Source organism: Papilio machaon, chromosome 5, assembly GCF_912999745.1.
Source record: "Papilio machaon chromosome 5, ilPapMach1.1, whole genome shotgun sequence".
In the NCBI taxonomy this organism is placed as follows: domain Eukaryota; kingdom Metazoa; phylum Arthropoda; class Insecta; order Lepidoptera; family Papilionidae; genus Papilio; species Papilio machaon.
In genome coordinates this window covers 2,426,464-2,448,708 of record NC_059990.1, presented here as the reverse complement: position 1 = coordinate 2,448,708, position 22,245 = coordinate 2,426,464, and the positions used below count along the sequence as shown (strand labels likewise).

Sequence of the window (22,245 nt, the reverse complement as noted above, 5' to 3'; positions counted from 1 at the left end):
TATTTTTTCATATATTTTGTATATAAATAGATATAATTAAACACTAATTCATAGAACTAACTTGTATAGCGATAGACACATAAAACAGTATTTATACATTTCTAAAAATTTTTTTTTATAGAAAAAATCTCTTAAAATATATCAATAAATTCTTTTAGACGCTTCGTGAAGCGATATTTGAAATATACGATATATTCCAGCGATAATATAAATATAACATTTACTTATCACTAAATAGGAAGAACTTTAAATGATTTGAAATAAGAGAAGGTTCAATTGCACACATACATTGAAAAAGTACCGCGAATGTCGCAGTACGACGTCCCCGTACTCTACATACGTCTGTTACCCAAACAAAACAAATTAAATATAATCTATAATATTAACGTATCAGTAAACAAGAACAAAGCAAACAATTTCCTACATAGAAATGGTATTTGTTAGTTTCTTTATATATAAGTACTCGAGCTCACTTTAAGTCACTCGCATAATGGAATGTTCAGTATGAAAGAATGTTAGTGGACATAGCAACGTGCCGCGGCTGCGCTTCACACTGTAGCGCATTATGATAACACCGGGGCGAAGAAGAAACTGTGAGATTCAGTTCACTTGAGACCAAGTCTCACAAACAGAGTCTTAGCTAGATGCAGTCATTGTTCCGTATCCGTACTAAGAACATCGGCTCTAAACAGTTGCTCGTTGCAATACAAATATAATTTTATTTTCTTATAAAATTTAATAAATAACATATATATTTTTTAGTAAAGTTATGGTCAGTATAGAGTTTTTTTAGTGAAAGGCATGCCGTTATTTGTACTTGTCGATGTAAACAGCGCAGTACGAACCGAATGTGTGAGCAGTGGCCGCCCGCCGCGCCCTCGCCGCGTTCTCGCCGCGCCCTCGCCGCTCACCTCGCTACGTAGAGACTAGACGTCAACGATACACGAATCGTTTTCCATTGACAATTGGTCATTTATAATTCCGCTATTGGATGCACACATCTTACTTTACTCTTAAATAAATGATAAAAATCTCTAGGACGATACACATTTCGCTATAAATGCAAATTCATGGAATTCAAAATTAACCTGTAAGACGCGCGCCTTACATATTATGCTAAGTCCCCGAGCGCCCGCCGCGGCCGCTTCTCCCGCGGACCGCTCGAGAGATAACCAAAATTCATTAAGTAGTTTAGTCACATGCCTTTTCCTTCAATTAAAAATCGATATCGGATAATTAGGCCAGTAATAATAAAATGGTTAACAATAGATAAAACATCTCAGTACATTTATTATGAAGTAAAAGCGGGTCGCCCGCTGGCGCCGCGCATACCGTCGTATGCCGTGGGTAACGATTGTAATCCTTAAATTAATTGCATATTTTAATTTAAAAAAACACGCACAAACTAACGCCTAAGTTGTGACGCCCATGCAGCGTCCAATATATATTACGAGATTTCAAACAACACGCGTAGACAACTATAATAAGAGCCCAATACGAAATAGGGAGGGCCGTAGACCATCGATGTTATATACTTCCATAAGCTATAGTCGATTCTATCTATATATGTATATATAATGAGATAGTAATGACGTCATGATCAATATCAATAGCGATACCGATGAAAACTCCAATTAAATTCCAACATCATTTATAAAAATACATTACCATTACAGGTATTCATCAAAATATATCGATAACTTTAAACCGATAAACATCACCAATGTGATAACCTCGATGTTCCAGTAACGGCCATCCCTTTTGTAATTCCCTATGACCCTCCCCCCTCAAACCCGCGCGGGCGCCCTCGTGGACGTAACCTAAGGGTGGCACTTCACAGTTTGGAAACCCTTAAACACGGAGTACCTACTTAACGAGTGAGCAACCATTCGTACGTTCCTTCCCTTTGAATATTAATTACGTTACTTCGTATAATTGTAAATTACATCCAAAATATACATTAAAATATACACTCCGATATACGGACAGTGTCGTTGTTTATATTTTATACTATATATTTATTGGAAATGTGGGAATGTTAAGTGATTTGATTCGCACAATTTTATATAGAAATTTTTATCAGACCGCAAGCTGACTGACGTCAAATAAATGTATCATTTGTACTAAAGACAATTGAGGCAAAGGCATTAGTGGACGTGCAGCCACAAACATAATAAAGAAGGTAAAATATATAATCGTAACTAATTTAACAGAATGCAATAAAATAGACTCTATAGAATCAGTTATAACAGTTAAAATATAAATAAAATATGGACACATTTCTAATTAAAAAAAAAAAACAAATGATCGCATCCGCATGTCGCACATCCGAGCTTGCGATCTGATGAAATCGTAACACTACAAGACAAATACGTGTAAAAATATTTTGTCTAATGTTGTTTAGTGTCAGGTTTGCCCGCTAAGTCCCCGGCCGGTGGCGCTAGTGCTGCGCGCAGTGACGTCACTTCCTGGCGGTGCGCGTCACCAGCGCCTGCAGCGCCGCCAACTGGCTCAGGAGACTCGCGTTCTTCTGCTCTAACGTCTCCACCCTCTTTCTGTAATCCGAGTTCTCCGACACTAGTATTTCGACCTTCCTCTCCAGCTGGTCCATGTATTCTTTCTTCTTGCGTCTACTTTCTTGTGCAGATATCTGTAAAGATTACAAACAATTAATGGACTCATTTGACGAAAGAGATATAAAGTTTTAAGTCGTTTTATTTAATTACGTTCATAATTAATACTCCACAGAGCGGTGAATTTTAGCGGCAAAATAATGAAATGAGAAGAGCTATAATTGACCTTGTTTTTGATTTTCCTCCTGATCTTCTTGAGAGACTTCTCCTCGGCCTTGGTCAGGGGTAGGCGCGTGGGCACCGGGTAGCCCTCCGCCAGCAGTGTGCGCTTTTCTTCTTCTGTCAGCACTAAGGTTCCTGTTGACCCTTTCTGTAACACATCATTTTAAGCTTTATAATTTTAAGCTTTTTCTTAAGTTTCCGTTATGGTCAAAGTATGTAGTAAGAATTTTTATGGCAACTTTTTACGTTATTTTTGAGGCAACGTTGGGTTGAATCAGTATATTACCGGCTGTGAGCTGATGAGCGGCGTGTTGATGGGCTGCCGCGAGTGCTGTGAATGTTGGGAGACGTAGAGATGAGCGCGGCGCGCGGGCGCTGCGGGCGCTGGTGGTGCGGGCTCATGCGCCGGCGACAGTGCGCCCTCGCTGTCCGACGACGAAAGCGACGATGGCGGCGTCGGTGGCAGATTAAAACCTATATTAACAGCACATATTAGATTGAATATTAGAAATCTACTACTTAAATTAATCTCACTAATCAATTGTGAGACTTAGTAATTAAACAGTTTGAGGACACACATCTCGGGAAGGACCAATGATATTTAAAAAAAAAATCTGTCTTAATTAGATTGATTCGAAAGGTATAGTTGTATTACAATTGCTATACAACTCAAAGGAGCCACACAGAACGGGAAACAACGGAGGTAAGAACGAATGTTAAGCGATAGTCTTTAGTGTTTACAGTTTCTATTATTTTCTGTTTGTCGTGGTGGCCGCTAGACTGAGCGCCGTACCTGAAGTGCCGGAGCTGGATGTGACCTTGATGGAGAGCTTGTTGGCGGAGAGTGAGCCGGCGATGCGCGGCGCGGCGCTCAACAGTAGCTGCGGCACTCCCGCCGCACCAACCTGCTGCAGCACCGCCTGCGGCATGTGGATGGTGCCCGTCTGCAACAACACACACATAAATATTCAGTCTATTTCTGTTAAAATGTTAAAATACGACAAGTTTATTGAATTAAGCCTTATATTTCAATGGGTAAGTTTTGTTCTTACTCTGATAAATATTATCAGATAAAATTAACATATCCTACCTTTAAGGAAGTTACGGGAAATGGTTTGCAATGAAAACATTAGATGTATATTCTAAAACTTCGCATAATTATATTGGTTTAAATGTTATTCCCCAAAATTACCATAATTAAGGAAATAATTCGTGAAAAATTGTTTCGATAAGATTATCATGTCGAGCCGTACGAACTCGAGTGACCTTATATTTTCTGTCTAGTCATTGCGTACAGCCTCCAGCAATGGGAGTGAAGAAGCAAGTCTTTAGAAATACTCTCACAAGTGGCGAGGATGATTAATGTAACGGTGAGCAAGTAATGAGAAATTCTTTATAACTTTTGTGTGCTACAATATATTGATTCGTTGATAAAAAGCTGTTTTCTAATAGAAACTACTAACAAACTAGCCAGTAAATTGGAATGTGATCATGATCAAAATGGACCTGTGATCATTTATGATATGTTAATTAACTAAGAAGAAAATCTATATACGGTAAAGAAATGTGAATTGCCGTAAGTATTTTTGCACGGCCGTTCGAAGATTGTAAAGAATTCGCGAAGAGTTTGCAAATCAGTCACGGAACGAATCAAAAATGTCTATTGGACCTTGGTTTAAAAAGGAAAATATAATTTAAGAAAAATTAGGTTAGTACAGATATTATTACTTTAATAACAAGTTAACAATTCCTTGTTTATGAAATAGGATTGAAAGACATAGCATTGGAAGTATAGAATTCGTGTTCGTGACTTTACCAAGACAAATATCTCTTTGTCTTCAATACAGTTATTTAACAAAGAGTACAATTAATAAATAGGTATTTTCCGAGTACATGAGACACGACTCCAAACACAATGATTTATTCATTAGATAAATTTATGTCATTACTAAACAAATTATTCGGAATTTAATTGGCAAGTCCAGAGAAAGAGTTTCTTCTGTGACAGTTCTGAAGACAGCTCTTTATGATTTTGTGTATGATTTAGTTGGTTGTATCAAAGCTTTTCATGAAATATTACAAAACACATAGAACCGTAGCATCCTCATCAGCTCACTATACGTCCCCATCAAGGGGCCAACCAGCCTGCACCAGACCAATGTGGTTGACTATGGCCTAGTTACCCCCTTAACTTAGAAACATATACTGAATACTAAACAAATTTGATCGTTCACAGGGTGCTTTTAGTATAAGCAAAGTGTAAGGATGTTACCGTGTGGTCAATGACATAGTCGAGATGTGTGAGAGACGCAGAAGTCGGCGTGGGTGTTGGCGAGGGCGATGGCGGGCAGGAGGAGGCGGGCGATTCTGGCTCCGACTTGGGTTCAGCCTTCACCAGCGGAGAACTGGAGCGCCGCCGACTGCGCCACGCACTGGCCGGGATTGCGGGGTAGCACTCGTCTTCCATGTCTGAAAAGCAATAGCATTTAATAAATACTACGTCAAGCTGTGCACGGTGAAATGAAACGTAGAGTAAAAAAATCTAAAATGTCAAAATGTTGTCAGAACAAGCTAGCAAAACTTTTACTAATAAAACTTTCTAATTATACAAAAAAAAAATCAATTAACAATTTCTTCTATGAGTCCATAAATAAATCTTATTTATTACTAATTATAAAATTCGTATGCGGATGTACGGCTGTGTTCGCAGGAAGAATACATAGGGTATTTAAATTTAATGATATTAAATAATGAGCTAATATTTATAGGCACATTATTTACTAATCTTAGTTCTACTCTACGAGTACTACAGTTCTTGTTACAGTATTTCCTAATATCCGCGTACATGCACAGTTTGATCGTTAACAATAAGCCAGTCTAATGCATTGAGCACACTCCTGTTTTAGCATTCAATGACGCAACCTTAATCTGTACTTAGCTTTAATGGTCAAATTATTTTAAGACATGATATAACCATAAGGTAAAATAATGTATCCTCTTTCAATATTGGTTTAGCAGAATACATGAGTTATAAAGTTTAACCAGTTTATTACTACGAGTATACACTTTTAACGGTTAACGAAGTTTCATAATTATTAAACTTAGGAGATATAAGATATGTAAATAGATTTTGTCGATGACTTAGCTGCTCACATACACATTTAATATATAATTTCTTGATAGTATTTCAATGTACCATTTCAAACATCGATCACTTATGACTTAAGAAAACAAGGATCAAATATTTTTAGATAACTGCATGTAAAAGATCAAAGTTCAGATAAATTTAGAGGTCAATTGTTTTTCTTGTTTTATAAAATAGGTACTTTATATGCACGAAATGTAGTTAATTTATACCTAAATTATTATTTTTATATGATGTTACCGCCTTTAAAAGCCGACACACTTTAGATACACATATTATTGATTGACAACGATATAGTTCGCTAATTAATGAATAATTAAAACATTAAAATAGTTGTATTTACAGTTTTATGATGTTAATAAACTTCTCATCAGTATATAATATTTACTGTCTAGAATTACACAAATTGGACAAACTTAAAAAACGATATGAAGTTTTGTACATAAAATTACAATAGTCTTTCTTATATTTTATTCGTGTAATACTAAAGTCAAACCTTTTCTGAAATGGTTATAGTTAACAGACTACCGAAAGTCATTTTAACTAATCCAATTTTAAAGCAATCAAGATTTTTATAGTAAAGCGATTGTACCAACAAAAGCAAAAAGAAAAATTGACTTACTTATGCTTATGCTTTTGCTGTTTTGGAAAATAGATAAAGAAAGGGGTTGGAATATTCTGTAAGCATTTTCATACGTTTTATAAACTTATCATGCATGGCAACTTTAAATTAAAATTAACAGTTAAGTTGTGAGCATTACCGTTAGTTAACGCGGGCGGAATAATTAAAAAGAAATTTGGACTCAGAGGGATACAGAAAAGGTATTTTTTTGGTTTCATTTATTTCTGATGCATTTCAATAAGCTTTCCAATTAAATTATTGAATATTAACTGTGGTATATTTAAAAAATATGCTATGTTTTAATTTAATTTGTGCTGATATTTAATAGACATTTAATTCCGATATCAATATGTGTTTTGAAACTGAAAATACCATTTAAGTTAGCGCTTTACTAATTATAAAAAAATGTATTTGCCTTGAACATAATTAAAATTCAATGTTTAAACAATAAAGGCTAATAACAATAACCATAGGCACGAAGACATAAAAATAATTTACATTTGTAAAGCATAGAAGTAAAAATTGTAAAGAATTCATTCCTACTATTACAGTTTCTAAACGCGTGTTGTAATAAATGTTATCAATAGAAAATATTCCTATAAATAATGCTTTAGTCTTTGATTTATACAATAGAAGACGTCTGCATTTATATGCAAGTAGAGTCCCATAGTTTAGATTAGCATAACTAACCTTTGTAAAACGAACACATCAATATAAGCTATTAATATTTAAATATGGGCGTCACACACCTCTTTCCCGTTGTCGTAAAATATATACTCTCAATATAGTTGCTGTAATCTTCTGTAGTTGCTAAAGCTTTATTAATCTATAGATTTATATATCAATAAAGTGCATAGATAAAGAAGCTATCTGATTATACAGTAAAAAAGCAACAAATTTCATTATAAATGATATAAATCAAATAAGCTAAAAAGTATTCAATCCATAAAAATCTGTAACTCTATCTTGATAGCGCCAACAAAGAAAACTTTAGACGTTTTGTGCATGTCGAATATAACAATCCGACTGCTACATGTATTATTAAAATCTTTTAACAAATAGATTTTTGATTATTTGATATCTTAATCGATATATCTGAGTATTCGTGACTTTGTGTCGATACTTTATAGACGGCTGACATTTACATGTTAACATGAGTCAACATCAGCTCACCAGAATTCCTTTCACTGAAACCGTCAGCGAATTGTCGGCAACGTTTCATTTAAACATCCACGATGCAAAGATAATAGCCTAACTAACTTTAACAACAAAATTATGCAAACAGTTTATTAATGATCTAATCGGAATATTTTCCACATTCAATTTTTGATGTGCAACTGAAATTCTCTTAACCTAAATGCCTTATTTCTTTGAATAAAGATAGACTCTATAGACAACGTGAAGTCAAATTAAAATAAAGACAAATATTTTTCAAGCCTAAGTTAGGGTAGGCTCCCGAGCCCCTCGGTGGGGATGGTATAGTGAGCTGATGATGATTTTTCAAGCGATGGATTTAAAAAAAAATTAAAAAAAAAATTAAAAAAAAAATACAAATGATAATTACAATAAAATTTAAGACTCTCTTAAGCATTGAATGCAGTTTGTGTCAAGACAAACCTTCTATTTTCTAAATAAATAGTCAAAGCTTAAGTTATTGTTGAATTCCTCTTAACAGAGTTTTAGTTCAAGGTAACCAGAGGTGACTAATTTACGTTCGATATTTTATGATTCGTTAAAGACATTGTTCAACCTGACCTAACATAACTTGATCTAAGTTGTGTCAAGAAAAAGTTTTTTTGTTTGTACACAAATAAAGAAAAATTTACAAGGGAAGTGACTTTGATTGACTGTAAAAGGTAACTACTTGATAAAGGCGCCTTGGTCGTTATAAGGGCAAGGTAATTTCCCGTCTGACCTTATTGCTTTTTTACATCTTTACGATTTATACTCTCTTTATATCTCTTGAAATTAAATACAGCCAGTTCATTTCTCTATTCATTCGAGTTTTTCTTAAAGTTACATGATTATTCTTGTTGCACTACGTTTTTTTAGGAGTTTAATTCAGCAGTGTTAGCCCACCTTAAAATTGTATTGTGTTATCAAGAACACAATCAGATGAGTGTGCATTTTAGACACATGTGACAGATAACATATCTGACTTCCTGGTTATTTCAATCCTATCGCTATGTTGAACACAATATAGTGAGCCTAGCACCAATATTTGTGACAAGCAACATCGTATCTTCATCGACAAAACTTGTAGTAAAGCCCCCATCAGGCATCGAGTACCTATATCAAAAAATTTAACGTACTTGACGATTACGATACGAAGGCGTTTGTCACAAATATTCGTGCTATGCTCACTGATTTCTAGAAAAGTCATATAGAAAACCTGTCTATTTGAATAATTTATTATGGGTTCAATGTAATAAAAAAAATGTTTTGGGTTCTCAAATGAATTCCGAAAAGTGAATCATTAAAAAAAATAACAAAACGAAAATTAATGACAGAATGAACTTATTTAGTCTGGATATTCCAAAAAACTTAAATAAAATAAACACATAAATTCAATGCCTACATCAAACATTTAGGATAAGCTTTCGTGTTTTTGGCGAAGTAATTTAAATGGTTTGATATCATTTTGTTTATTGTGGCCTACAGCGAATAACAATTTTTTTTTAACCAAAAAACTGATAAAATACCCAAATGGACGCTAATGGAAAAATATTTGACTCGTTTCGCTTAAGTTCACATAACATAATAATATTGATTTCCAATCAAATTCAAAAATGGAATATGTTCTCGTGTACGAGTATATATCTCTATCTCTATATATAAAAGAAAGTCGTGTTAGTTACACTATTTATAACTCAAGAACGGCTGAATCGATTTGACTGAAAATTGGTGGGCAGGTAGCTTAGAACCAGGAAACGGACATAGGATAATTTTTACCCCGTTTTCTATTTTTTATTCCGCGCGGACGGAGTCGCGGGTAAAAGCTAGTTTCTTATATATCTATATATAATACTCCCGTTTTCGTAAAATTGGTTGTTAAACCTAAACAAATGAAGTTCATACACGAAATATGGTTTTATTTACTGGGTTGATGATGAAAATTGAGTTTCGTGGCGCTTCCTCATCTGTTGCTTTTTGTTAAAAATATGGATATTAACTGCTAATGAACAGCAATTTTCATTTCATAGTAATCAATACGCACAAACCGTATACCACCACATCCACATTTTTGAGAACCCGCTGGGCAAGTGCAAGTTGCACGGGTATTTTTTATGCAAACCAGAATGACAACACTCTTTAAATAGCTCAACTACCATGGAACATTCTTTTTATAAATAACAATTTCAATGTAGCAAGAACAAAAAACGTAATAAGTAGCCTATGTGTTATTCCAGACTATGTTCCAGACATCTGTGTCAAATTTCATCAAGATTCTTTGAGCCGTTCCGGAGATACCTTCAAACAAACATACATACATCCATCTAAACATTCGCATTTATAATATTAGTAAGATAGTAAGATGTCATCCACTTTCGCTCGATAAATATTGAATATTCTGGACATAAGATTGAGGAATCTTGCTATGTTAAAAATGCTTTAAGTATTCGTAGTTGAGTAGATGGTTAACGATTTTAACTTTATCAAACATGTCTTAAACCAAATAAGAAATAATCACGTGAAAAACTAGCATATTATTTTATTGAATCAATTAAAGAGAAAAACATTATTATCTATGTTACAGATTAAGCAGGATTTGGTATAACGTGACTATAATTGCTTTTACTGCAAAAAAATAAATATCGCATAGATGCACGCAGCGCACGTAACTTGAAACATATTATTATAACATACATAAATATATAAACGATAATGAATACGCACTTATTTATCTTATTTGACATTTTGTTTCATAATTTGTTTTATAAGCACTTTTTAAATTGAAACAAGGTTATTTTATCTAGCAATTTAAGACTTTTTATTATATTTTACAGTGTGTTTATCTTCTTTTTTTTAATTGTAATGTCTGGAGAAATTTATAAATACCAAAAAAATCAACATCTCTGCAGCTTCACGTAATTAACATGTGCATCGATGTACTATATACTCTTAAATACATGTACATAAGTAAATATCAGAGTATGTCATGTGGGAAAATGGTAAATACCTTATGGTGTAAATAAATCTGTTTACTTTATAATTGATTAATTTTAAAATATCAATATGTTTATTAAATATCTATATATATAAAAGAAAGTCGTGTTAGTTACACTATTTATAACTCAAGAACGGCTGAATCGATTTGACTGAAAATTGGTGGGCAGGTAGCTTAGAACCAGGAAACGGTCATAGGATAATTTTTACCCCGTTTTGCTATTTTTTTATTCCGCGCGTACGGAGTCGCGGGTAAAAGCTAGTGGTATATAAAGGTAAACAACTTTTTAATAATATTTTCGCACATTTATTATATATTTTAATATTTACGTGTAGAATGATATGAGTATCGACTGTCGACTTTGTCGGTTTTCTCATGTTTTTTTTTTCAGAAAGAACGAGAAATAAACGGTTACATTTATGTATGCAAGTATCGACAATGGAAGCCTACGGTTACTATGTTAATTTTATACATCATAGAGAAAGCTTTCACGACAAACAGAAGCGGAACTTCCAAAAATTACGCTTGATTGATATTTTAGTATACAATGCAAGACGTGACTAGAAACTTCCTTCCTGCGACTATAACAAAGCATTTTGTAATAAAATTAAATACTTATTAAAATTTAAAAATTTGTTGATGCTAATATTACAAAATATTATTGAATATAATCAGAAATATTTGCCAGTATGGCAAATTTACAAGACTAGTACTATTTACCACTATCTATCTACCAATCTAGCAGAGAACACATTTAGCTGATTCATAGATGCTTTGTCTTGCCTTTTTATGTGTTATCTTTCAAAACATATACTGACATCCCACTAATTTTGTTTGAAAAAAACAAAGACAACGATATGTTATGGTAAATCTAAAGCGTTAGTCAGCTTACCATCGACTTTAGTGTGGTGTGGCGAAGGCGGGGCGGATTCTCCGTCGGAGTGCAGACTGTAGGAGTGCTCTGTCTTGATAGGCACGGCGCCTAGCGCATCTGTCATCAGCCGGTCGTGCAGCACCACGCCCGACTTCGCCTCGCGCTCCACCAGCCAGTCGCTCATGTCTGAGTCCTCGTCCAACACATCTTGCATCTCCTGTAAAGCGGGACATAGATTTATTAGAAACTGGGACTATATATAAAATCAATAAAGTCGATATTGATAATTTTTGTAATGAACATCCGCAATAGAAGGCTTACTTACGGCCTTTTAGTTGTAGGTAGTAAAGGAGAGTATACATTATTGGATAGGAATGACCAAAAGGATAAAATTATGCAACAGAATTTGCTATCGTACTGAAAATTAAGATGACAAATTAATTGCATACAGAATAACGGAAGTAAATTAATAGCGGCGGTATAATCTTTGAATGACCCTTACTTTGTGATATTAAGAAAATATATATTTAGTACTATCGTTTTAGAATATTCTAAAACCCTATTAATAAATTATTTAAACTTTGTTAAAGGAGGGGTTCTCAGAAAGGCAGCTATGTTATCGGCGTATTGTGATCAATGCCGCATGAAAGCGGTGCTTCATTCGATTTCAATCACGTCTGGCGACACGTCGCTGTCGTCTTAGATTCAGATTCAGAAGAAACTGCTGCCGTGTGTTGTGACTTCATCTGCTATAATGTGCGTGTGTACAAGGCCTAATCATCTTGGTAATTTTTCCTACGAGGGCAGAGAAGTGAGATAGACCGGTATGACAGGGCACTATCGTTTGAAAGCACACATAAGCCCTTCGTACACAAGGAACGTAAATCTTACCAACTAATACTGTAGATATAATTGCGTCGCGAGTATCGCGTAGCGCACACTTCGTACACACTACGTTGAATCGTCTACGTGAGCTGTCTATGCGGTCAGGCATACCTACTACACGACTAAAACGAATTTAAAAAAATGTCAACTGTACACTTTTCTCACGACAATCTTAACGACGGCGTTAACAAGGAAATTACAAAGTGTCAGCAACGCGTGGTTGTGTACGAACCTCTATATTATATTGCGTAAGTCGCTTAGACACTAAAACCGCCGGTTTCGAAGGTTTACTTAGTCTTGTATACGAAGGGACTTACTAATAAAACAATAGCAGTACTGCACTGTTCTATTGCACTGTTTTGCCTTTGTGTGAAACTAGCATTATGGATGAAAGTAATGATGTGGATTATAAAGCTATTTTTATATATAGTATGAAATATATTTCTTCGGTGATTATTCTTGTTGAATTTGAACTTATCTTAATTAATACAATTTAAACTACGTGTTATGAATATTCTATGCAAAGTATTTGATGGCTTGAGTGTTAATGAACTTCTTACCAACGTATACATTTCCGCGAAGAGTGGCCTCAGTCTTCATACGGATATTTGCTAAGCCTATTATCACATAGAGACGAAAGGCAATGGACCCGCAGCAAATGTGAACTGTCACCGGTCAATAAAGAGGTGTTAATTACATCAATTTACAACGATTTTTTTCTAATTTTATCTAATTATGGTTAACATATTTATGATTATTTCTTGGCCAAAAAAATGGTTATTGTGAGAAAACTATAAAAGATAGATATATGCTATCGCGGACTTTTATTTACCACATTTAAAGAGCTACAATTCGCCATACATCATTTTTATGTAGGTCCTATAGTTTAGCCTACGTAAGCGCTGAAAGCAAAAATGTCCCTAATTTCCGCAACAAATTTTGAAGCTATATTCAAAATCTACTAGTCTTCTAGTTATTTAAAAAAAAAAACAAAAAAATGGGACCCACCTGCAAGCACTTCCTTTCGATTGAAATAATTTTTATCAAAATCGGACCACCAGGGGCCGAGTTTCGCGGTAACACACATAAAAAAAAAAAAAAAAAAAAAAAAATACAGTCGAATTGATAACCTCCTTCTTTTTGAAGTCGGCTAAAAAGAAGCATTATGTGTAGTTATAGCAGTGTTAGACATTAGGCCTAGCAAAATGTCATAAAATTTTTGTAATATATTTAAGAAAAAATAATTATAAACGAGTTCTGTTTGGAGATAGTTCATTTTAAATTTCTCTAAACTAAATGGTATTTAAATGTGATTAAGTTATGGTTTGAGATTTCAAAATGTAGAAAATAACATTATACAAAATTAATTTAGGTCGTTAGAATAAGATTTTGGAATTTTAAAAATTCAAATGACTCCGGACACGACACGGCAGCTGTGTTTTTTTAAACGTAATTTATAACAACGAATTTAGAAAGTTTATTAATTTCTGAATAGTTATTCATAATTATTATCGGTTCGTATATGAATTATTTTTAATACGAGTACATAAATCAAAATAAAAATGCTACCACAGCTACAATTTAAATGATTTAATTTAACAGCTCGGGTACAAGTCATAAACAATGAACAGAAGCGACCCTAATTATTCACGCGGTTTATTCACGCTAAAGTAATTTATTGATGTAATGATTTGAACGCATAAACTCTGGGTCACGATTTCGGTTGCTGAAAGTATCTAGTGAAAGAGTCTAAATGTGTATATAAAGTCCATATTGAAGTTATATTCTACTACACATATTCACCGTAGCAATAGAAAGGACTGTGAAAATTGTGGCGATATTATGCCAAATGGAAATCAGTCAATTTCTGCCTTTCGGGACCCACTTATTGAGTCTTCACCCCCTATTAAATACAACGGGATGAATTTTGAATAAGGTATTTTGTTTTTGAATATCCTGAGGCTTATATTGTTAGTGTCGGAAGCTCATCAAGCAGTCAGTGTGCGCGCGGGGGCGGGCGGGCGCGGGCGCGGGGTCGGCGACCGCGTTCGGCGGCCGTTCGTTCACCGCACTTGCTCTCCGCCAAGGTGAGGGACAACGATAATGGAGTGGCGTTAGAAACGCGAATTGATACGTTATATTGACCTCGTCGTACATGTGCCTGGCTCTATTTTTCTATGTTTTTTGTAGAATTTAAATTAAGCATTTATGTTAGCTGCAGATGTAGTTATTTGCTCGACTGATGGGAGAGTGGCGTATCTAACACACGTACGTTTCCAGTTGTATTACATGTTAGTTCAGTCTTTTTTCATAGTTAGTTTAAAATGCCTACAAACTTTATTATTCAATCGGATTCATAATTAATTGATAAAATATGTTTTTAAAGCTTTTTTAAAGTCTCAGTGTTGTGTCTGATTAATTGGTCTAATTAAAGATTAGAGATATAATTGAATTGAGCGAATAATTGTCTTGTAATTTATCAAGATAACTAGTTACTGCTTATTAAATACAGTCCTGTCTGTAAGGTGCTTGATCTGTGCAATTTTTGTCCATATTTTTAAATCAATGATCATCAATCATCTTATAACTGGTCAAGGTTGAACCATAAATGACTTTACATCGTAAGTGTGAGTTTTCACTGCTTCAAATACCAAGCTTTCTGTCATGTCAATGAAGTCACAACAAGTTAAACACTTTCGGAATAACAAATGATGAGTAATTAATGACTTTTCAGTTTTTTTGTACGTCGAATAATTCGATGTCTTATAAATTGTTTATGATCGAATTTTATAAATTCAAGGCACATTCCTAATACTTATGCAGTACCCAAATACATCGCGACTTGCAGGCTATTGCCCCTAGGGTCCCGCCTCGACGTTCAGCCGTTTGTGGGAAATACCGAACCGTAAACTATTCCGTACGTGACTACAATCGTAAGTGGCTTCTGAGGCCCGGTTAACACTTCATATTACCGTGCGCTTCCACTGCAGAAACATCCATATAATGTTAAAAAAAAAAACTTAAAAGTAATTAAAGAATAAAAAGTACAAGTCTTTGATATTAAGCCAAAGAGAAACGGAAAGAGAGGGACGGAAAAAATGGCATATTTTTTATTCCTATTGTCACATCAATTTTTTTTTAATTAACAATAACGTATTTATGTTAAGGAATAAAAATCATTAAAAATAAATTTCAACAACGTACTTATGTAATTTAAAACTAAATGTCATAAATATTAAAAAGTTATTTTAATGGTACATCCGTCTAAACAAGACGAACCGGTATTGTTCTAACAAATCAACAATAATATTATCTCCTTAAGATATCAAATTGTTAGCAGCGTTATATCATACTAATTGAGTTCTCGTTCGTAACTCGAAGTCCCCTACCACTGTCTCGCTTATTATAGTATGTTTTCGTGCCTGTTTCGTTGCATGCATGAGTTGTTACAATTAGACACGACGTAACGTCTCCGATCGACTTTGCAGCGAGAATTTAAGTGTTCACTTTCTACTTGAAATCAGTGCCGGGGTATTAGTTTGATGTGAGGTGTGAAATTGTACGTCTAAACTCTTCCGATATACTGCAACTGGTGTTCAATGAGTTTTAAAATAATTAAAATAAAGTACCTAATAGCTTCATTGTATTGTACCTTCCGATGTTACCTTCTGTTACCTAACCGTCCCAATTTTGTTGGTAAATCAAAGTTTTTTTTTTATTTTACTTTTAAGTACGCTATTGTGTAGATCTTGTACGAAACAAAATACGATCTCGGTGCTTAGTGATCATAAGCTATTATGGCGTCAGCCATAGATACAGTACAAAGTTCCAGATGGAATTATTTTATTGTACCCATATTATATTTCAAATAGATTGTGTGTTTTTGTGCACATATTCCGGTACCCGCGGTTAGTAAAACGCCGAAATGACTTCAGAAATTAAAACAGAACAGTCGAATTTTTGCATAAGCGAGAAACTTCTATCAGCGAGTAAAAATATCACGGTCCCTTGGACTCTCATTACCCATTTTCCAATGTATTACGAGTAGTTCGCACGAAGTACGATAAAATGTATTTTCGCCAAGTGTCAACGTGAAAGTGATTCGCTACGATCAACTCAGCTTTGTGTTTTGATAAGTAACAGTTACGTAGTGCTGTTCCGGATTTATTTCAGTTCGTGTTCGACACAATCGCAACACGGCATGCTTTCCAATGCGCTTTTTCTTTAACCTTTTTCCATTGAAACATATAAAAGAAAGAATAAATTGTACTTTTTAAAAGAGGAAAAAAACTGCAGATAACATAATCTTGTTTTAGATTGATTACTTGAATTAGTGTCTTACTAACCCAGTATTATTTTACATAATATAGAGCCCAGTATAGAGAGCGTCGGTGGCTCAGGGGTTAAGCACTTGACTTGTAATCTGTAGGTCCTGGGTTCGGATCCCGCCATGTACTAATGTATTTTTCGATTTATACACATATGTATGAATTCCCGGGAGAAAAAACGGTGACGCGGCTCGCAACCTGTCACGTTCCGTCTGGTGCATTTGGCTACACTAAATGGAGGTCCGGAATCTCTGCCTACCCCTCTGGGTTATAGGCATGATTGTGTTGTGTATTACTTTATATAGTCAATAGCGAATACAAAAAAAACTCTACCACACAACTAATCTTTGTAGAAGGTTTGAAGGTATAAATGTTATTCAGCAACGTTATGTTTACATCATTATGTGTTTTGCTATTCATCAATACAAAAGTTTAAATAAAAAAAAAAAAACGTAAAAAAGGTTTCCAAAGTATGTCATCTATTCTTACCATTCACACGATCGTCCGTCACGTTTAGTGATGCGCATAACCGCAAAGGTTAAATGTAAATAAATAAATAAAAAAATCATAATTACACATTTTGGAATCGTGTGCGCGTGCAATTAGGCAACTCGCTTCGTGAGTTAGAAACTAGTATTGGCAACTATCCGCATCGACCCCACTCCCGTACCGCATGATTGAGAAGTGAAAATTAATGCGTGTTCGAACATGTATGTCAATGTATGGATTTTTGTACCGGTTACATGAAACTAGAGCAACAATTGTATGAAACATATAACATACCTTTACTTAATACATAATGATTTAATTTATGAATCATGGCTGCAAAGGAAATATCACAGAGCGAACATTTTCAATCATCATCATCAGCTCACTATACCTCCCTACTGAGGGGCTCGGAGCCTACCCTAAGTTAGGGATGACTAGGCCATAGTCAACCACGCTGACCTAGTGCGGGTTGACTTCACACATATCATTGAATTTCTTCGCAGATATGTGTAAGTTACATCACGAAGTTTTTTTTTCACCGTAAGACATTTTCAATGATAAAATACTTCAAATTTATAAATTAAATAACTTCAACATTGATGTCTTATTGAAAAACATTTATAACTTTCAATATCAAATTGTAATAATAAATATTTCACAAACTTCGAGTCGTAAGAGCAATTTCTCTCGATCGTTCATTACTGCGCATGTTAACACCTAAAGCAACACGCAGATATAGTGATATCGACCTAATCACAGACCTAATCACACGATCAATAGCTGGGGGGCTGTGATTAACGAGTTTTGGTAGCATAACAATAATGCCAATTAAAATTTATCTCTCCACACGTCGACATAAAGGTCATTTTGCATCATCGCAACACAATGTTGTTGTGACCTTTAGATTGATGATAAAAAAGCACGTTTCTTTAACATAACGGGGCCTAATACATTTGGACGAAGACACATGTATTACATTAATTAAAATATAATCACTTAGGAATCATATCCATGACTAAACAAGATTGTAAAATAACATGTTACAATCTCTTTAATAATTCATTGTATTAAGTTTCAAAATTAAATCCATATCGTATATAAATCTATATATATAAAAGAAAGTTGTGTTAGTTACACCATTTATAACTCAAGAACGGCTGAATCGATTTGAATGAAAATTGGTGAGCAGGTAGCTTAGAACCAGGAAAAGGACATAGGATAATTTTTACCCCGTTTTCTATTTTTTATTCCGCGCGGACGGAGTCGCGGGTAAAAGCTAGTTTATAATATTAGTAAGATACAAAAAACGTATTTAAATATGTTGTATAATACATAAAAAGAAACATGTAAATTTGTATTACTGTATATCACTATATGGTATTACTATTGGTGATAATTTTAAATGGCTTCACTAAAACATTTTGTCAAGAAAAAAAAATCGCTCTTTATGGTCATGTTTTTAGACATAAAATAGCGTACCGTTATATCTATGAGCAATGCACGATTAATCAAAATAATCTATCAACGATTCATTGAATATGAGAGCCGAAACTGTTAAACTACTGAAAGACTTTTCTTTTATTAAGCAAAATTCATTTGCGGGAAAGAGACAACAAATAAAACGTTGTACGTAATCAATTACCGACAAGCTTATTTTATTGCGTAGCTTTTTTTTAAAAGCGTATTCGTAATGGTGCTGAGGGATTCGTTCCGGTAATTCAGTATTGATCAGTAATTGTTTGAATGCATCTCGGAACGTTGCAACTTCTCACGTTATTATTTAGATATAAAAATTATTTTTGTGCTGTTTATCTTTGACTGTTTATAGAAAGTCCGTTAATGTTCTATCCACAATGACATTATGTCTAACATGACGCCTATCTTTAGTGCAAGGAGACACTTACGGCAGATTGCTGATATTGTTGCATAAACTGAGAACTCGGTTGAAAAAAAAAGTAGGAAGTCTAAGTGATTTTCTACAAAAGAGACAGAATTAAAATTGCAATAATATTACTGTAATTTATTACCTGTAAACACAAGTTGACAGATTAATTACGAACTGTAAAAGTCAAAGACAATAATCACGTACGAACATTTTATCATCAACTCTTTTTTGGCAAGTGGAAGTTGTATGAGGTCGGTAAGATTTACCCGAGGTATGAATTCATTACCTTTCAGTTCGAATCCGGACTAAATGCAAGGATAACTAGGTTTTAATGCACTTTTAACGTGTTATTACACAGGGTGTGCTTTTTTGCAATGGCCCGGTTTACCGACATGTCAGGAATAAAACCAGTTCAATAAATATAGTATAATACGATATTCAACAACCGGCTTAATTTAATTTTATCTAGTGGAATGACGAAGGTATTGATTTTTTATTTATTTTTTGTAGTCGATATGCCTGTTTTTGAACGGTAAAATTGGAGGTTGACTGATGTTAATACTGTGACGTCTATTAAAATAAGCGCTAAATTTTTTTTTACTTTGTTGGCCGAAAATTTAAAACTGTTGCACATAAATTTACACAAGATGATGCTTTAATTAATACTGTAGGTAATATAAAATGGCAATAACATTATGAAAAAGTCTTTAAATTACTAATTTTAAAACTGGATTGCATTCCTTCCACTTTATAAAAAAAACTTTCTAATCCAAAAACCAATTAAGTTAAAACAAGTTGAATAAAATTTAAAATACAGAATAATAAAACGGTTTGCATAAAGAGATGGCCAAAAGGAATGACAAATATTTATGGTGTTCTAAAATTTACACAAATAATTTAAGATATCGGTTTACTTATTTTTTTATCATAAAACTTTAAAGCCTTACATACTGTGGGCTTACACTACCGAAACTCATGTACAATCAAGGCCCTTCGCGATGTTCCACTTACAGAAAAAATCCTTGTTTTATGCAACGAAACAAATTCAGCCTCTTCTTACAAAATAACGTCATATTAGTAAAAATCAAATAGTCGTATACCACTTTTATCATGCGTTTTATTGTTTCCGGATCGTCGTTTCAACGTTTACAAAATGTTCTAACGTCTGTCGTTAAGGTGGAATACCTCCAGATTCCTGATAGTGCAACGACATTATATTGTCTCTGTTTTTAAATAGTGAATGAGAGGGATGCCAATATGTTTTCGTACATGTGTTGTTACAATGGAAACCTGCGCTTATACTATTTCAAAATATGAATATGAAGGTTGTTTGATAATGTAAAGTTCATCTCCTGCTTCTTCTTTTTCTACCGATCACCATTAACGGAAACAATTTGAGAAAAGATTTGGTTGCTTGTTTGTTTGAATTGAATAGGCTCCTAAACTACTGATCCAATTTGAAAAATTCTTTCACTGTTTTGAAGCTACACTATCCCTGGCTGACATAGTCTATATTTATAACTAGATTTTTTTTATTTCGTGTGGTTGAAGTTGCGGGCAACTGCTAGTGAAAGAAGTTGGTGTAAGCGTTGGGCCTCTGCTTATGTCTATAAAACAGTTTTTGTTTGATCTTGCGTTAACAGCGAAGCTTAAAGCGAGCGGATAACGTGCTACAACGACGTTTATCGATTGTCGGTCGACATTTATATGAACATGTTACTGTCACAACTCGAATGACCAGTTTGTTGAGAAAAATAAAAAAAATATGTTAATAATATCCTTCAGATATCTATTTGCTGGGCGCTTGAAGAGAATGTCTCATGAAATATCAACGGGCGCAAGGAATGGGAGCATTTTTTGTGAGGTCTACTTTCACCGGCCGATAGTTGATTCGCATCCGGTTCGCTCCGTACTCGGTACCGTTTTCGTATTGACCATTATCTCGATTGGCGCTCGCTGCGCGTTTTGTCTTGCTCGCAATAAACATACGTACCACATTCGAAAATTAATTATACTTGCACCAGTTATGGAAGCACACTTCTTGATACTTGAAAACTTAAAGTTTTATGTTTCAGAAATAAAAACAAATGACTATGATCTATACGCTCCTAAACAACTGGACAGTTGAAACTTTGGTTAGTTGTTCGGAGGTTGTCAGTGAAGTTTTGTAATGAGTCTTGTATAATAGAACATATATAGATGCATTATTATTTAATAGATAAGTAGAAGCTAAATAGTATAAATTAAGTAACCTTATGCTTGTATTATTTTAAATAACAAAAGATACAAGTGTAAAAGTACTTTGATTAACAATGGTCGTTGCACAATTCATCATATTTTACATTAAATATGTATCGAGACTAATAAAATCAAAACGATTCTCATAACTATGTATTACTTTGTAATATGCTATTATCAAGGTAAGGTATTTGTTTAAAATTCAAAACACAATTTGCAAGTCATACAACTCTCTACGGGAGATAAATTTAACTCTACAAATTAACTTTAACCTTCGTTTAAATTAACGTAGGATGATAATAAAATAACATAAAATGTAAAAAATGTGGAGATTCTCAACAAACAAACTAAATTAGACATGTTTTGCAATGGCAAAGTCAAAATAGTGTAAAAAACGAACCTCCAAATATTTATATGTTAAGCATAATTATTTTGCCTCTTTATCCAATTCAAAAAAGTAGATACTACTTTAAAATCATGATACACAATTCAATTGTTTGCAACAAGAAGCATGTCGAAGAAACAAGTCTTGAATATCATCCCATAAATCTATTTTGAGCATGAAATCAAGCAACATGTTGATGGCATAAACTTGTCAGCGGCTAGTTACGCGAATTATGTTTTAAAGCATGGCACAGAGGCATCCCTACTGAGACAAGCATCTGTTGCATCAGTATGAATGTGGAACGGCGCATTGAAAAATGGGTCGGCGAATAATAGATGAGGTATCCATGAACGAGACGAGATGATACGGACTATAAGACGCTACTCGACATCGGCAAATTGTGGATTTCCATTCCCAAAACAGTCGTACAA

General features: G+C 34.1%; 1 protein-coding gene across 2 annotated transcripts in view; it reads right to left on the bottom strand.

Annotated features, from left to right (window-relative positions):
* Window positions 1-1,787: 1,787 nt before the first annotated feature.
* LOC106715702 (cyclic AMP response element-binding protein A) overlaps window positions 1,788-22,245 on the bottom strand; it is an 81,652-nt gene continuing 61,194 nt past the window's right edge. For both annotated transcript variants that reach the window (XM_045677957.1, XM_045677958.1), the window contains 6 exons: window positions 11,623-11,821; window positions 5,068-5,264; window positions 3,589-3,739; window positions 3,082-3,269; window positions 2,800-2,943; window positions 1,788-2,650 (listed from right to left, as the gene is read on the bottom strand). In XM_045677957.1, the coding sequence (XP_045533913.1) occupies window positions 2,462-2,650; window positions 2,800-2,943; window positions 3,082-3,269; window positions 3,589-3,739; window positions 5,068-5,264; window positions 11,623-11,821 (1,068 nt within the window). In that variant the 3' untranslated portion in view covers window positions 1,788-2,461. The remainder of the gene's footprint in view (window positions 2,651-2,799; window positions 2,944-3,081; window positions 3,270-3,588; window positions 3,740-5,067; window positions 5,265-11,622; window positions 11,822-22,245) is intronic.